The 18,109-nt window shown below is 36.3% G+C and overlaps 1 protein-coding gene across 6 annotated transcripts in view; it reads left to right on the forward strand.

The window, feature by feature from the left end:
• The first annotated feature begins 2,919 nt into the window (after nucleotides 1–2,919).
• LOC149799614 (ubiquitin-like modifier-activating enzyme 1) overlaps nucleotides 2,920–18,109 on the forward strand; it is a 93,034-nt gene continuing 77,844 nt past the window's right edge. The window contains exons 1-3 of one of the 6 annotated variants that reach the window (XM_089958949.1): nucleotides 2,920–3,144; nucleotides 3,651–3,743; nucleotides 13,388–13,450. In XM_089958949.1, the coding sequence (XP_089815075.1) occupies nucleotides 3,651–3,743; nucleotides 13,388–13,450 (156 nt within the window). In that variant the 5' untranslated portion in view covers nucleotides 2,920–3,144. Of the gene's footprint in view, nucleotides 3,145–3,380; nucleotides 3,491–3,650; nucleotides 3,744–13,387; nucleotides 13,451–18,109 lie in introns of those variants that run through there. The other 5 variants (XM_089958951.1, XM_089958950.1, XM_089958952.1 and 2 more) reach the window with 5 other exon arrangements.

The raw sequence follows: 18,109 nt of genomic DNA on the forward strand, positions 1-18,109 counted from the left end.
TTGAAATCACTAAGGGTGGCACGATAGGCTTAGTCACAGGGTTGGAGTGTTTAGCTCGGGAAGGTCGTATTCTCTTTGGTCGTGATAAAGAAGTCTGATACATTTGTTTCAGACTTCTTAACTCCGCTAAAATGTCTAACAGTACCGTGACCGTTTGATTTTCACACCCTTGTTTCTTTGCTTCTGCTTCTTCTTGTTGCTGTTTTTTTCTTACCTCTTCTTCTTGCTGTTGTTGCTGTAGAAGAAAAGCTTGTTCCGCTTCCTTTTGCTGTTGTATAAATTTCTCCAATTCTTCTTTCTGTCTCTGTCTAAAATTCTCCACGTGCGGTAATGAAGATGGTGACGAAGGTTCCGGAACAAATTCTTGCGAGGTAAGAAAATCCACAAAATCCCAATTTACCTCTTCTGAAAGTAAGTCCGGGTTCCCTTGGGTGGTCTCCACTGCTGGTGCACCCCAATTTATCGTTTTCTGAGTTTCCGTCATGTTGAATAACTGTTGCATGAATCGACTGCGCATAGGCGGTAGCGAATCTATATAGACCACGTGACGTCACAGACTGCTCTCTTCGGATTGGATGCGGGCTGACTGAATTATGTAACGCGTGTTTGGATTGGTCAACGAACTCAATCCGTTTCAATCGTTTCTCTCCCTATAAATAAGTGCAGTTCACTGCATTCATTCCCCTGTTCTCGGCGCCTCAACATGTGGACCGATGTGCAATCTTCTACGCTTGTGTCAACGATGATGTTCAGGACGGACATACCAATGTATGTCCGATCCAAGTGGACAGTTGTCCATAGGACCGACACCAGCCTATGGATACGAAGAGTCTATATGGAGAGGCAAGGATGCCTCAAAAGAGTACTAATCTATGGCCCTACAGTGAGGCGAAGCTTAAGAAGAAGAAGAAGATGTCACAGATGCCCTTTATGTTAAGGGTGTATTAACATAAACCAAAGGCCCTTTTCAGGGCCACCCACATCTCTCGAAAAGAGATAGACTTTCAATTGCCTACCCCCCCCCCTTTTTTTTTTAAAAAAAAACAAAAATAGAGACCCCTCCCTGTTTCAATTTTACATAGACCCTATACAGACAGAGGGGTATTTGTCCATGTTAAATTTACATAGACCCTATACAGACCCAGGGAAGTCTGTAATACTAATTCCTCATAGACCCTATATCGACCCAGGGGTTTTGTCCATGTTAAATTTACATAGACCCTATAGTGACCCAGGGTTGTTTTTAATGCTAATTCCCATAGACCCTATATCGCCCCACTTCACTACTAGCGGCTTTTCATTCTTTCATCAAATGAGGAAGAAAGGGTGTCAAATTTGGTTTGGCAGGCATCACCAACAACGGATAAGTGGACGAGCATGGTGCTACTGGAGACGCGGTCAACGTCGCTGCAGGTCGTGGTTTCCGAATGTAAGGTTGCGTCCTGGCCGAAGTGTCACTCTTGCGGGCAGACACTGATTTCTGTGGGCTTTTCTTTTTCTGGATACTTTTCCTTTTCTTGTTATGTGGACTTTTCCTTTTCTGCGGCTGTGACCTGGTCTTGACACCGTTGCTCTTTTACTTCTTTTGGGTTTGTTTGGCTTTTTGGGAAGTCACTTTTTTCTTGGGGAGGACTTTGGGGCATTATGATCCAACTTTAGGAGTGAACGAATGATGACACCTCTTAGAGAACCGCTACCTCCAGGTTTCAAAATGATTTCCATTTTGGTTTGAGTGTCTATGCGGAGATCGGCCACTTGCGTCAAGGCTACTTTGTTTCTCTCAAAACACCATCGTAAGACTTCTTTGAGACTGGCTTCTAAGACACGAGCACGTATTTGTGGAATTTTTGTTCGCGACTAATGCCATACAAGGCACGAATCAGTTTGATGGGAAGATGAAACTGAAGGGACGTCATGTTGACACTGTGTGAGACAGACCCAAAGTGCCCGAGATTTTTTATAGATTTTCTGTTGTTGTTAAGTCGACGACGGGGACATGTACACGAAAGGCCCTCGGTCTTGGTACCAGTATTGAAAGAGATGGATACGAAATTGCAAATAATCGGGGGTAGTGGGTTTTAAATCCACGAGTAAATAGGCGTGTGGGGTTTAAATGGCATCGTCGTACGCATGAGTCAGCCAAGGCGTTCCTAACTGTGTGGCTAAGACTTGCACTTGCGATTTATCTCGAGGGCTTTTAAACAAGACCACGTAATGAACATTGAGACTGATGGTGCTTGAAATCGACCAGATGGGTTTGACTGGGGTCAGAAACAATCCCATCGTCATCGCCAGGAATGCCTTCCACAAACACGATGGAATCTCCTTGACTTACTCGCAAGAAGCTGTACCCCGATAGTCACTCTTTGCAACACTACACGATCTGTTGAGGTGGACGATCTAACAAATGATGTTTATATCCTATCAAACGTTTGACAAATTAGTTTTGTCTGAACCACTGGATCCAGCAATTAACATGTTAAACGGATGGCGAAGATGCAAGGCCTCCCAGCTGGCACGATCTAAGTGTTTGTCGATGCATTTGAAAGTGGAGAAAGTCATAGAGACCAATGCTAGATTGTCAATTTGACAAGGACAAAACCAGGTACTCCAGTGCATTTAAGAGAGATAACTCTGCTGTAACTAGACAAGGGTAAGAGTTATCTAGTCACAACAGACTCAGTTTCAGCCATGTGTACCACATTTTAAAAAAAAATCATAAAAGATACAAAATATGATCTAGATAGGAATTAACATAATCTCACATGTTGCCAAGAGGCTGAACTTTTTTTTAAGCCTAACAGAAAGTACAACTTTTACATAATGCACCAATCACAGCTAGTGTTGTTCTTTATTTCTGAATGCAATGTTCTGCACCTTAAGCTCCACCCACCTGGACTTGCGCAATTGGTACCGTTATACCGCTAAGATAGATACAGGAAGTAAAAGAAAAATAGAACTTGGGAAATACCTCAACAAGACAACATCGGAGAATTATTTTTCTTAACAGACTCATTGTACTGAGGGAATTAAATTCATTACCATTTCTGATTATTTAACTTTAATCTAATTCAATATTCTCACCTTTAAAGGGAATTGAACGATAAAAGAGAAAGAGAAAGCCAAGCAAAAGCCGGCGATTTGGTAAGTGAATGACGTGTTTTTGTTCCATGGTCTGGTAGAAAAAGCATAGGCCGGTAGCCTCGTTTCAATAGTATCACCTAAATTTCTATAATTTCTTCTCAGGTCTTTTAAACCGTACCCAATGTTTTACTCACAGCAATATTAAAAGATTTATTAGAATTAAAATACATGTATCAGATTTTTGCCCTTCTCACCCTTTGTAATGCTGCTCTCATAAATATTATAATTAGGTTGCCCCTTAAAGTTCCCATAATCCGCACGTGTCGCCGAACCTTCCAGTCGACCGCCATTTTGACGCAGGAACATTAGAATTGTATGTTAAGAAAAAGTTATTTTAATTTTTCAGGTGAGAAGACGCTCAACATTACATAATAATTGAACAAAGGAGTTCGTTGAAGTGCTAAATATTGCAGATGACGCATACTGTAATTGATTCGTAAGCAGTATTTATGGGTCGCTCAAATTGGCTTTGTTACAATCGACTTGAAGCTTATTTTTAATTTCAGATGTCAAATTCTGAGGACCAGGGCCCACCTCCAAAAAGGCGAAAACCAGAAACCAGTTCGAGTGCAATTTACAACCGTAACTCGACGGACGATGTACGTATTAATGCATTAACATAGAATAGAAACTAGAACGCCACCTTGGCAGTCACCTGTTTTCGAATATCGTTTGCAAGTAGTGTTCGTCAAGTTGAGGTTATAGAACAGCGGCACTTGCTTCCATGAGTAAAAAAGAGTATACAGATGATAACACCTTTAGTACTCAGAATTAAAAGAAGGTAATAAATATAGAGGAATAATACGAAAAAAATTGCACCATGGTATTTCTTAATACCGGTATACTGCAAATTTTGACCGGGACCACAGTTTAATGGTCTGGGACAGAGGGCAGGCATCTTTATAAAATTGTCATGTGTTCTTGTTTCTTTTCATGAACTTAAACATTGCAGCAAAGAAAATGATTTGATTACAGGTGAGAAATTTGGATTTGCGGAGGCACAAAATGTGGCTTTGTAAGCTCAAAAAAAGCTGAATAACATAATACTCCAGGTTTTGAACTAGCTAGCCTCTTTATGATAATGCTATTGCCTTCTTTTATATTTCTGATAACAGAGTATTTGATAGATTGAAAAAGCATAGTGGGTAGTAGATCAAGAAATTTACTTCCAACATTGCTGCTGTGATGTAAAACAGCCAATGATTGGCAGATTCATGGCAGCCATTTTATTATTGCGTCTTTTTCTGAACAAAGTCGTTGATAATGAGGTTGTCACCGGGAAATATCTTTTGATGTATACTTGGGCCTTTAAAAAAATGGTGCAGAACAGTGGTTACCGTATTTCATGTAATATATTAATTTCAGTTTACAAAAAATTATATGTAAAATAAATAATTGTCATTTGGTGGAACTGACCATGTACGAAAAATAAAGGGATCTTACCTGAACAAGTTCTACAGAACACTCGCTGCTCGACAACCTAAATGTACAAAGTATTGTATATTTTCTGTCACATTCTGCTTTCCACTAAAGAATCTAATTACAATAAAAATAAAAGCACTCCAAAAGATTTTTGTTGCTGAATGAGAGAGAGAAAGGATTATGTCTTTGTACAAGCTCGTCTGCATTTAGAGCATATGTAGCTGTTATGTAATGTTGGCAAAATGATTAAGATGGTTTGAACATGTATTAGTTCTGGGTATTATTTATTGGTAAATTGTACGCAATGATATCAGTCCACATTGTCAAGAAATTAAGTACAACTTGTATTTTTACAGCAACAATAATCTCATCAAATTGCTTTAAAAAATTAAGAACTTGAAACCACATTTTAGTTCATGTACGTGAGCACATGCACTCGCGTGTGTGGAAGAGAGAGAGATGAAACAAAATTGTGTCCGTGTACAAGACTATTTATTCAGGGTGGTTTTTATTTTGTAGCTTTTGCAAAGAGAAAAATGGTTAGTTTCAGTTACCTGACGATTGTGATAATCCTCTTGTATTATGACCCTACTGTATTGCATTATCAATAAACGCCGCTAAATCAACAATTCATTCTTGTATTTATTATGATGTACATTGTCACAACAACAACATGGGTATGCAGTGTTATTTACACGGTAATTAAACATGCTTAGCGCTTTGGTTATCCAGTCGAAACCAGATTGAGGGCAGGAATGGACAGAAGAGGTCAAATCAGCGAGGCTGCCAGTAGGGAAATGAGGCTTTCTTTAGGGAAATGAAAATCTGTCAATGTGCTATTGAATCCGTTGTCCATACGGCTGATGTAAGGACAAGCAGTCATACTCATTACTTGTTTTTCAAACTTGCCGGTAAAGATAATAGTGGGATATATCGTACAATAGATTTACAATAAAATTCTAGAGGGGGATGACAAATGCGAATAGTAAATACATATGAAGAAAGTCACAAGTACATTTAATTCTAAAACATTTAATTTTTTCTTGAAAAGTCACATGCATGTTATGAAATGTAAAACAAACTGTTTAATTGTTTTCAAAAGAATGTTATGAATAAACATTGATATCGTTTTAAAACTCTTTATAATTATGTTACAGATCACATCATATGTCACTTTGTTGGTAACAGTCTAAAAAAACAAACCAGTCTCGCCACAATTAAAAATATCCTTGCTGTCATATCCCCTGCATATATTGTTTAGTCTTTTGTTCCAATCTTCGACAACTTCATTATTAGCATCAGCTGATTCTTCACTAAGGATAGAGCACTTAATATTGTGTCTCACTTGAAATCTGTGCAACCATCCGTTACTTGTGATAAAGTCGTCATATCCCAATTCAACTGACAAAATTGTTGCTTTTTCTTGTCATTCAAATCAGGATACAAACATCTCCTGGCTCAAACATCTTCCTTTATCCATCCATTTCACCTTCCCACTTCTGCAGAATTGTTTCCTTATTTTTCACAATATTGTTTATTAGAGTCTTTTGAACATTAGTTTTCTACAAGGATCCTCGACCCTCCTCCCCCCACCACTCGGTCAGTTGAATTACTTTCACTTTCTCTTCTAAACTGAGAATTTTCAATTTTCCTTTTCCTCAATGACATGTTGATCTTTTTGCAGTACGTTATTCATGTTGCCAACTACAATACTGATAAAACAATTTTTTATGCATCTAAACAAATTGCCATGTGTTTCTAAAGGAAGTGGTCTTGTCACTTGATTTGTTAGTTGCAGTCTGGTACCCTATTGATTTTATACATTTCTTTACACTAAGTGAGAGAAGCCAAAACGGCTTCGATATGTACTATTAGCATCACGCAGATTTGACCTTGCGGCCATTAGGATTTGTAATTTTGACAATTATTGTCAGTAGTAATAGCCACTAATTATCAAAGTAAACAAGCTCAACATCTTGCTAAGGGAAGCCATAAAGGCTACCAAATCATTTTCCTGCTGACTTGTGTATTGTACATCGATACTGCCACTTCTCAGCTGTTACTACTGTTCAATAATTGTAATCTTAACAGTTATCAGAGTGACTAAACCGGACATCTTATGATAACACAGCAGCAAGGCTAATTGGATTACCCTTTTGTATGGATTAAAATTTGAGTCTTTCTCGGATTTATGGAATAAATGTGGCTTTTCATGAGGCATAAATGATATAATATTAACCTTAGTGGTACATGTACATTAGTCAGATTACTTAACACACGTTATTAATAAAATACTGATTCTGGATTCATATTAAAATAAAATGCAGCCGCTTGTGAGGGGTAAATTTTATATTATTGCACTAATATGCTGGTATTGTTAGCCGGGTGGCCTTTCATGATGGGTACTTTTGAGCACAAACTCGTCGGTGACAACGGATTCTGGTCATAAGGAGTGGGAGGCCGCTGATGGGGGGGTGCGTTCAAGCGGGCGACTGCTGTGTAGATGAATCAATTAAACAGTGTGTGACTTTAAAATTTACAATGAAAAATAACAAGGTTTTTATGTTTTATGTTTGTATGACTATAATGAAACAATAACACTAGTTGACCAGTGGTCTGTGGTCTTCATGTACTGAGATTTAATTTTTGTTGGCTAAGAAAACATCAAAGGGCTTCCGTGCTCATTTTAAAATGCACGTGGTGTTTTGTTACAGTGACTGGCTTAATAAGGAGAACTAATTAACGATAATATTTAAAGGTATGGTCTGTGAAGTCCTTTGTCCATTTGTTAATAAACAACAGTAGATATTGTAATGACAATAAGAGAGCTTGTGCACATGGGCGCCCACATGATATTTTTGCAAGGGAGTTGGGGTGGGCAGTCAGTCAAGACCGGGAGAGTTATTATAGTAAGCACATAGCTGCCAACCCTTACAACTTTTTCAGTGATCACGAATTCCCCAATTCTCAATTATTTTAAATCTTTAATAAAATAACCGATTTCCCGTTAAGCGCTAGTCGTGATATCAGCAGTTGCTGAAATGGTCCGGTACAGCTGATTGCAATATTAGTGGAACTATAGTTGATTGGTACAGTTGGCCCTTTAGCAGGCATTTTAGCGTATCTTAATCTGCATGTATAAGAGTAGTTTTACAAATGCTTTTGAGAGAAACAGGGGCCTAACCGAAGTTTGCTCTGCATGCGCCGCAAACACTAATTTGAATTACCATTTGGCATCGCATCTTAAAAATGTCTTCACTAAGGAAAAAGAAATGTATTGCACAAAAAGTGAAGTTTAATTTGGAATATACCGAAAATTGACTGTGCATTCAGCCATCACTGCTTTTTACACAGTGTGCCACAAATATTAGCACTGGGCATGGTGGTAGAGACGATGTGAGGAAGCACATTGGTAGCAGGAAGCACATACAGGAATTGTCCATTGTTTGGACTATTCTAGTTACTGTCTCTCCATGCCTATTGAATAAACCAATAAGTAAGATGTAGTTTTTGTTTTTAATTTTTTAAAATTTTTTTTACATTTGTGGTGGCAGCGTGATGCTGCCTTCCACTCATGCGTCTGAAAATTGACAAAGGGTCAACGGACGATAGAGACACAGATGTTCTGGTTTGATGACAGGGATTATTACAGAAAATGTGAGTGTTCTGAAGGATTTAATTCTGAGTGAAAAGAAGAGGAATTTTACACGCCATCTACATACAAATGTCAGTCTTTGTAAACATATTAATTACTAGCGAGCGGCCAAAACTCAGATGAAAGATAGATTACAAGATAATACCTCGTCCGGTTGATCTGTTACCAGATATTAAATAAATCCTGATCACATCATGCGAATCCTTTGCATAAAAAAAATGCATGGCAACAAAATGTGTGCCTCAGTTTTCTCCAGCGTACGTCCCTGACACACAATTGTGCGTAAAGGGAAACGCTGTTTTATTGAAGATCGTAGTGGGCTTTCTTTGATGAAGGTTACATGCGTTATTTAAGTCACCATTAAAGGACAGCTTTTGAAAACCAAACAAATGCCCATTTCTTATTGTGGCAGCAACATCAAATAATTGTATTGCATGATTGAGACTGATTTTTTTTCCATTTGCTTAGTATGTTTTCATGACAATCGGTGCTTCAAAGGTAATCTGATTTCTTTGAAATTTCAGCAAACTATTTTATCTCGGTATGTTTTTAAAAAAGGAATTGATCGTCATTTGGTCGATTGTAGTTACTGTTCTTCCCTGCCTATTGAATAGACCAACAAGTAAGATGTTTGTCTTTTTTTTTTTTTTTTTTTTACATTTGTGGTAGCGGAGTGATGCTGCCTTCCATGCATGCATCAGAAATTTAACAAAGGGTCAATGGATGATAGAGACGCAGGTGTTCTGGTCTGATGACAAGGATTTTTTCAGAAAATGTGTTCTGAAGGATTTAATTCTGAGTGAAAAGAAGAGGAATTTTACTTACCATCCACATACAAATGTCAGCCAATGTAAATAGATTAATTACTAGTGAGTGGCTGAAAATCTGCTGAAAGATAGATTACGAATACCTCGTCCAGTTGATATCCACTACTAGAAATGTCAACAACAACAACAAAACAAAATGCGGATATCTCACAACATACATTACTCGTACTTGATGTCAGTATAAGCAGATTATGATATAAACAATGCACTGTTAAGTTGGTTTGTCAATATGGACAAAGAAATTGTTTATGTAACAATAGTTAAATTTCAGTGCATTTTATATTACGTTTGAAGCTTCCTTTCATGGGGCCTGTAAATTTCTCCACTCCACACCAGTTGTTGTGTATATATATAAGTTTAAATAGTCAACAATGTTACCAATAAAAAAAATTGCCAGATGGTATATTTTGCTGCCAATAAGGGAAAAAATCTCTGTTTGTGACTTTGGCAAAGCCCTACGTGACCCCAGAATAAACTTTTTATATGTTATTTTTCATACTTCTAAGAAGAAAAGGCATTTTTTGTTTTCGTTTACAAGAAAAATACATGTATATCAAATTTTGGGAGCCGCATCACCATGTTATATCCGAATTTGTGTTATAACGGAGCATGCTATAGCAGGGTCACACTGTATATATATATATATATATATATATATATATATATATATATATATATATGTATATATTCGACAGTATGATTTCGGATGCCCATGCTTATGCATCTATCTTTGCATTTTCTCACCAACAATTATTAATTTTTGTAAAAACAAAATGGCAATACTGTATTTTCAATCTTTTTTGCAAACGTAAATCTTCGAAAAAATTTTGTGTCCGATAATTTAATGGATTTTTTTGAAAAATACAAAGTGATATGTACAAAAATTATGATACATTTAAATAATTATTGTTTTGATAACTGGATTGTGTATGAAAAATTAAAGGGTACGAAAAAGTGCATGAAATACGGTACCATGAGAATACATGACCAATATATGTCACAGTGGTTACCTTGAGAATCTTAACTTCTGCTGCTGAATGGATGATCATATCAGTATGGAGTTGTTGTTTTTATAAATGTTTTATGGTGTCAAACAGGTCAAAAATGGAAATGGGGCAATTCAGATATTTAGTATGGCTGCAACTATGGCTATCTTGGAAAATTTTGTTGTCATTACTTCTAAATGAATAGTTATGTTAGGATAGGGTTTTCACTGAAAGACATCATATTCTGCCTGATTGGTCATAAAAACAAATGGTGCTAATCTGGCCATTAATGTGGTAATCGCAATGGCCATCTTGAAAATCTTATTACAGCATTTTTTAGATGGCCCTGGTTATATTGATCAACATCGAGATGTCACCAGTAGACTTAATATGCTGTCTAGTTAATCCTAAACGTAAATGGTGCAAATCTGACACCTAATATGCCCATCTTGAAAATAGTTGTTTTTCTCCAACAAAAGGGTGGTTTTCACCTGTAGACTTCTTATCGTGTATTTTTGTTGTTGTTATTGTTGTTCTTCTAAATGCAACTGGCGGGCACCAGAGATGGTTTGCAGTTGAGAGGAAGAAATGGTCATATTCTAAGCTCTAGTACATTCATTCACTGAGTAGAGTATCAGTCACTTTGAGAGAATCTTGTTTAACGCATACTATTATGGAATTTAGTACTTTATGTCATACAAAACCTAAAGTGCAGCAAAAGTAGGAAATGTTTTGTTGTTGTAGGTTTAACACCATTTTTTAAAGTACACTATAGGCTGTACATGGTGGCCAGTGTAACTGGTGGAGGAAGAACCAGAGAAAACCTAGTAAGAACCTCCGACCCAACAGGAAGCTACTGGCAAGCTATCTCACATAACCACATTGGCTGAGTTTGAGGCTCAAGTCCACATGGACAGGGGGCCCCGAGTGGCCGAGTGGTCTAAAGCGCTCTCCGTTACGGATCACTGCCATCTCACCTCTGTCTGCGTGGGTTCGAGTCCAAGGCTCGGCTAGCGTGGGTACGTGGGAAAGCCTGCCAGTAGCTTCTCGTGGGTCGGTGGTTCTTCCCTGGGTTTTTCAGGGTTCTTCCTCCACCATTAATACTGGCCGCCATGTATAGCCTATCGTGTGCTGAAAAATGGCGTTAAACACTACAACAACAACAACCACATGGACAGAGGTGAGATGGCAATGATTGATAAACTTAAATTGGGAGCGCTTTACACCACTCTGCCATCTTGGGCTCAAGGACTTGTTGGTCACAGTTTTGTAAAGTTTTGATAGAATCAGTGTTTCCCTTTACATTCTTTTGCACCTCAGAGACCCCCAAATTTTTAATTTGACCCCTAGTTTTGATACCAAAGTTTGTTTTTAACTCAGTCTGACCCCTAGTTTTGACACCAAGGTGATTTTTGACTCTCAGTCTTGCACCCCTAGGGGATACACTGAGAATTTTATCAATATTTCAGTTATCTGACATGAATTTATACAAAAGAAAAATGTAATGAAAGGCGCCAGGTTCTTCATAGGATATTGAAACATGCAGTCAAGGACAGCATGCTTGGAAGAAATGTGCAGTCCCAACCCTACAAGTCCCAATAATGCTTTTTTTTTCATGCAGTAAATTGGAACATTTTGTGTATTGTTATTTTTCTAATCAGAATGCTAATTGTAAAATATTTAGTATTGTAAGAAACAAACGAAAAGTTAGCACAGTTGTAATTGCGATTGAAAATCGGTTGCATCTATAACATTTTTCAGTGCCTTTACCGTGCTATTCTGTAGTTTTATATACATCTAGAATGTAACAAGGAAGAGATTACACTTTCTTTGCTATATTAATTTATTTAATTCTATAATTTCATTTCAGATTGATACATTTTCCAAAATATTGGAAGAAGAAACAAATAACCATATTCCATTTACTTTTTTCTCAAGCAGACTTTAACAAATTTCTTAACGACAGGTTTAGGATAAAAATTCTCAAGCTCTGGACTCCTGGTTCCTTGGGTTGCCTTGTATTTGTCTGCCCCTCCCCACCCCCATCAATCACCATGGTAATGTCCTTTCTAATAATTCATTCCAGGAATCTCTTGATATATGTTATAATTTGTGTCAGCTAGTCTTATGGGGAGTATTCTCATCTGCAGCCTTGTGCTTGTCACCAAAAATATTGTGTAGACCTTCCATCAAAAATTACACAGATGATAATCACTCAGAAATTCAGTTTATCTACACCAAAGACAGAAAAGCTACTGAATTTATTTTATGACAATTAACATAAGTAACATTTATCAAAAAGAAGTGTCAAATAACGTGTGTGTAATTAAGTTTTTGATAATGATAGTTTGGTACTGACAGTCAATTAACACATGTTTTATTACTTTGACTTTCTTTGATAGCTTGCATGGTACATGATTGATATTCTTCTTTGGATGATATACATGTTAATTTTGCAGACTTAAAAACTTGCATACAATGGGCTAGACTGTCAGAATTTTCAAGAATTCAAACACGAAAAGTATGTCTTTTCTGCTGATTTTGGCATCCCAGAAAGACCTGAAATAGATTGTTTTTTAACATCAAAAACATTTTAACTTTATACACATGCTTATCCCTATCTTTGTAAATATTGGCATATTCATGCTTGTAGAGAGAAATTCATTCAACAAAATATTTGAGTTAGCATGATTCCTCTTAAATTTTTACCTAGGCCAAACAAAAGTGTGTGGTTCTGGTTACCAAACGTACCCTATGTTTTTAACTTTTATTACCCTACATTTTGTTTTGGAAAATAAAGTTAGGAAAGCAAAAAATTCTGGAGAAAAATTTAAATGGATATATATGATAAAGGTTAAATTCAGGATTCAAATGGTGTTTATTTTCTCACTTATGCTTCATTTAATCTGTACAGGCAAACCAAAAAATGTTTGTACTGACATACATACCCGAATTATTTTTTTCATTGTACCTAGGACCACACATATTTGGCATTACTTTGTCTCTTTAGATACTTTGCTAAGCTCACTAATATTTAAAGTTCTGCTTGGGAATTTTTGCATAAAAATTTGAGAAAAAGGACAATTTGGCATTTGGGAACGTAGTTAAATTTCAGCCCTAAAATGGTCAGAGAAAAAAAAAACCTGAAGGCTCAAGTAACAGTTGTCTTTGTGTGGCAACTGGTACAGATCTTCAAATGAATGTACACTTCTTTATTTATTGTGCATGTAATTTAATCTTTATTATGTTTCTTTATAGGGTTGATGTTAGGAAAATTAATTATGCGACCTAACTCAACACTACACATTAACAATGTGAAATCTCTTCAGTTTTGTTTTTTGCATGCTTCTCAGTGCCAAGGCGTAGTGACAGGATCGCTTGAAGATCAGACTATGTATAAGAAATACAAGCAGAATGTGAGTCAAAATTGCAATAAAAACAGCTATCCCCCTTGAAATCCTTGTTGTGTGAAAGCTGTATGGCAGGGGTACTTAAAGGACCAACATTGTCTCTCAGTTCAGACAAGAAATAGTTGGATTAAGTTGTGATGTACCGGTATTATCTAATTAAAGATATTCATTTGGGCCTTAAAGATCAGCTCAAATCTAGCTTTAATTCACAATCAGAACGGGATTTATTTAGAGTTAAGACATTTGTTTAATCAGCTTTAAGTGAGACTTTGATTTTACCAGATATGTCATTTCGATTCTCAAGACCTCAATTGCAAGGCCTTCTTTGTTCAAGGAAACAAAGTTCTTGTAGTGTTATGAACCATTTTTCCAAGGTCAGTTTTGAGCTGACCATAACAAAAAAGGCAAGGTTTTATTCCTATGCCTAATGTTTCAATTTTTTAGAGAGATGATGTCGATTCAAATTATATGAAAATATTTGACTTCATTTGTGCATTCATTCATAGTGCAATTCATTTCTCATAACAAGTCTTTAATGTACATTTCAAGGCACATTTACCAGAAATTTTCATTTGTTACAATAATTTAAAAATAGAACTCGTACATAATTTTTTTTAAATTAAAACTTTTGCATAGTGCAAAAATAGACAGACCTAGTTTAGATTTATTATGCATCAAGTTTCATGATGTTTTCTTGATGTATGTTTTCAGTTTTGTGGTGACAAATTTATAAAAATCAGATACCCTTAGGTAAAAATCATTCTTAACTCGTTAACCCCTGTCGCCTTGTATACACACGTCAGGAGGTAGTAGCCTACTTTCCGAGCTCTGTAGCGTCAAGGTCATTTAAGATACACTGAAGTGGGTGGTATTATAGAAAGGTAGACTGATTTAGCTCTACAATGATACCAAATAATTTGGATGTTCTAGCTGCACTACAAAATAGAGGAGAAAATTAATTTTTTGAACCCACTTTTCCACCAAAAATTGACCTGTGGTCAGAATCCAATTTTGTATCTGGATTTTAGACTTTTACCCTCAGATCGAAGGCAGACTGGTCTGAACTGCACACAGACAGGCGAAAAAGTAGAGATAGATGGGCATTTTGAATTTAGAGTGGTCTGGATATGAAAATGATGGGTCCATTAAGCAAAAAAAAAGAACTCACTCCAACTTTTACCCTTATGCTCATGCATGAGCGAAATAGCCAATGAAAAACGATGCTTCTTACACAACTAGGCATTAGGTTTACTGGAAATCTCGTGGAAGTTTTATGTATTAGGATGTATTTAGAAATATCCTCCACAGTGTTTTCTACTCACATTTCAGGCGAAAGCGTCAAAAATCTCCAGGGGTTAATGAGTTAATGGACAGAAATGCAAGCTTTTGCTGTTACAGTATTAAGTGGTAAACAATTACTATGAATTTATTTTCATGGGTATCAGTTATGTGGTAAAGCAAACAATTACATTATCTGCATTTACATTTATGACTTTGGAAGGAGGTATTATTCTTTCCACAAAAAGATCACTGTTCGTTGGTTCATTAATTTTGGGTATTGTGGCAACTGCAGAATCCATAAAATTTTATCCTTTTCAAAGAAGAATGAAATTCAAAGACTAAAAAATGAAACTATTTTGGACATAGTCCATGGAAAGTTTAATATTTTGCCTTTTAGTTTCAGTTGTGTTTTATATATTTATAGTCCTTTGCAAACTTATTCCTGTTTAGTGTAACATTTGGATTTCCTTCATCAGAACATATGACATACTGGCACCAATTTACCTATTGGCATTGTTGCAGCTTTTAGTGTTTGTGCAGTACCAGCATGTAGCAACCATGGCTACTTTGATAATCATGTTATTTCTAATTTGGTAGTGGCTTTTAATATATGACTTGCATTCAAATATCTGTAAAAGTTTGGAATGGGGATGCTACAGAATAAAAGCTAAAAGTAGTTTACAAAAGTAAAACTTTTAATTTGTACTATATTCATCAGTACAAGAACATTTCCTTGGCTTGTTGTCCATATTTCATTATAGGAAGTTGCTGTAGCTCAGGTGGTATAGCTAATGTGTTTTCAAAGAAGTCCCATAAAAATGAAATATGTAGCAAAAGAATTGTCATAACAAACTTGCAAAAGGGTAACCCGAGCAAATTCACGAACAAGCTGGTAACTTAGTACATTGTATATCCAAAAGTAACAACATGTTATCCTTACAAACAAGTCACTTTTCTGCTGCTGGAAAGGTGTGAAGATGGATGATGTACCTTGTGCTATCACTGTTTTTGCTTTACTGATTATAAACCAGATGAATTTATGGAATGGCCAAATATATGTCATCCAGCATTCATACATCCATTAGGAAAAGTGTGTTAACACTGCTCCTCCTAAACTACTTGTGAGGATTGCCATGAAACTCGATACACGTGCATCCCAAGGTCTATTCAGTCATGCGAATATTACAGCAGCCATCTTGAAAAGTGTGATCAGCACAAGGTTGTCACCAGAGGACTTCTTATGATATCCAATTGGTTCTTCAAAAAAAGAAAAAAAAGACAGTTCTGCCCAGGTATCCAATGTGGCACTGACCATTTTTATAAACTCTTATAGCTGTTCCTCCTGAGTGGATGCTTGTCCTGTATCAGCATGTGGTTTTCAATAAATGACTTCTTGAAAATCTTTTTGTTGCTACTCCTGGATGGAAAGTGATGTTTGCACCGGGTTTTCATCAGAAGACATGATGTCTGCTTGGTCCTAACTGGGAATGCTCATGTCCTGGACATCCAGTGTGGCCACCTTACTGTTGATCTTGATAATCATGTTATCACTACTTCAACTGAATGTGGTATTAAGTTTCTTCAACAGAAATGCGCCAATATGATATCCTGTACAGCTTCTGCTGTGGCCATCTTGAAAATCTTGCTACTACAACTAGATGGAAAGTCATGTCAGCATTGGGTTTTCACTAGAAGACATCTTGTGATGTCTGGTTGGTACCAAGTGAAATAGGGTGCAGTTAAGACTTCCAGTTTGGCCACCTTGTCAGCCATCTTGAAATTCTTGTTATTGGTACTTGTCCAAAACGGAAAGGCAGTTTGACATGGGGTTTTCACCAGAAGACTAATTGTAATATTCATTTGCCAATGAATAGAAATGTTTAAGACCTTAATGAAACCTCTATGGTTGTCATCTCTAAACTCCTATTGCTACTCTACCAGAATCTATGGTCATATTGACACAGGGTTTTCACTAACCAGTTTCTAATAATATCTAGTTGGTTCTAAACAAACTGACCAGTAAATTTCAGATATAGCGGACGCAGTGAATTGCCATTTTAAATATGTTTTGTTTTAAAAATGTATTTGAATAATCATAATACCACGACGTCTGAAAAATGTGTTTATTTCATCAGCTTGATGCATTTTTAAGGATTGATCTTCTCTGGGAAAGGAGTGGAAAAAGGACATCATAGTCTTTTCTCAGAGCAATGTTAAGAGGCCCATACCAACATATTTACAGAATGAATTACCAAAGTTTCAGGCACTTTGAATGGTACATGTTCCTTAAAATGTCTGTATAGTATTTCAGGTAATTTACATTTTATGTAAATAAAGTAAAGCTTACATATGCCCATCATTCCGTATCACTGTTTATTAAAAAGATTGTCTTTTTTCATTATTTTTTGTATATTAGAAAAAGATGTTTATACAAGGGAAGTTTAGATTGTTTCTTCATTTAGGAGGAATATTGAAATGATATCGTGTCATTTTTAAAAAAAGTATACATGTAGGTTTTCATCATGTTTATAAGGGGGAGTACACCTCACTCAACACTCTAAAAAGGTATTAATGTACATCTCAAGGTTAAAAATGTGCTTTTTTGGTGAACATGTATAGGTTATTTCAAAACTTTGTACCTTTGTGAGGTTTTATTATTGATATACATGTATTCACATGACCAAAACTTGCATTTGTGTACCTAGCTATAGCATTTTGCCACTGACAGCCAATTGGCAAATCTAGTAAGATTTATATGATAGGTGTTTTATGTTATGCATTGTCCACACTTCTGTCAGGTTCATGACTTTCTAAAAAACAATTTTCATAAAATTAGTTGGCATTTTTGTTGGGAGTGTAACATTTAATCCCCATGAGTTATAATAGGCAAGCTTTAACCATTTAACCATGCAAGTATATCATGTATAGTCTGTGTCTGATACCGTTGCCTCAAGGTCCAGATTACAGCAGTGGGACAGAATTTAATTCGAAAACATGTATTTTTGTCCGAGTACAGCTTTAGAACCACTGAGGGCATTGTAATAATTTGAGCTATAAGATCATGCATCACTTCCCATGATGTAGGTTCTTGGCATAGGGTAAAGATCATAGAGTAGCAAAATTTAACTTGTATCTTTGTCTGAGTATAACTCTTGAACCACTAAGATATTTTAATGATTTGCCATGAGAAAACTGCTGCATGTTATAGTTGTGCGACCAGCCTCAAGGTCATGACAAGGGGGAAAATGAAAGTCATTTACCTATAGCTGATAAAATCTTAATGAAGCTTTAGCCTTCTTTGGTTCTTGTTTCCATATCCTGGCTGTAATTTATCAACCCCTGTGAATATTTTTATGAAATTAACATAGATTTACACCTTATTTA

The sequence above is a fragment of the Sinohyriopsis cumingii genome, chromosome 5, assembly GCF_028554795.1.
Source record: "Sinohyriopsis cumingii isolate HCF-2022 chromosome 5, ASM2855479v2, whole genome shotgun sequence".
Lineage (NCBI taxonomy): Eukaryota > Metazoa > Mollusca > Bivalvia > Unionida > Unionidae > Sinohyriopsis > Sinohyriopsis cumingii.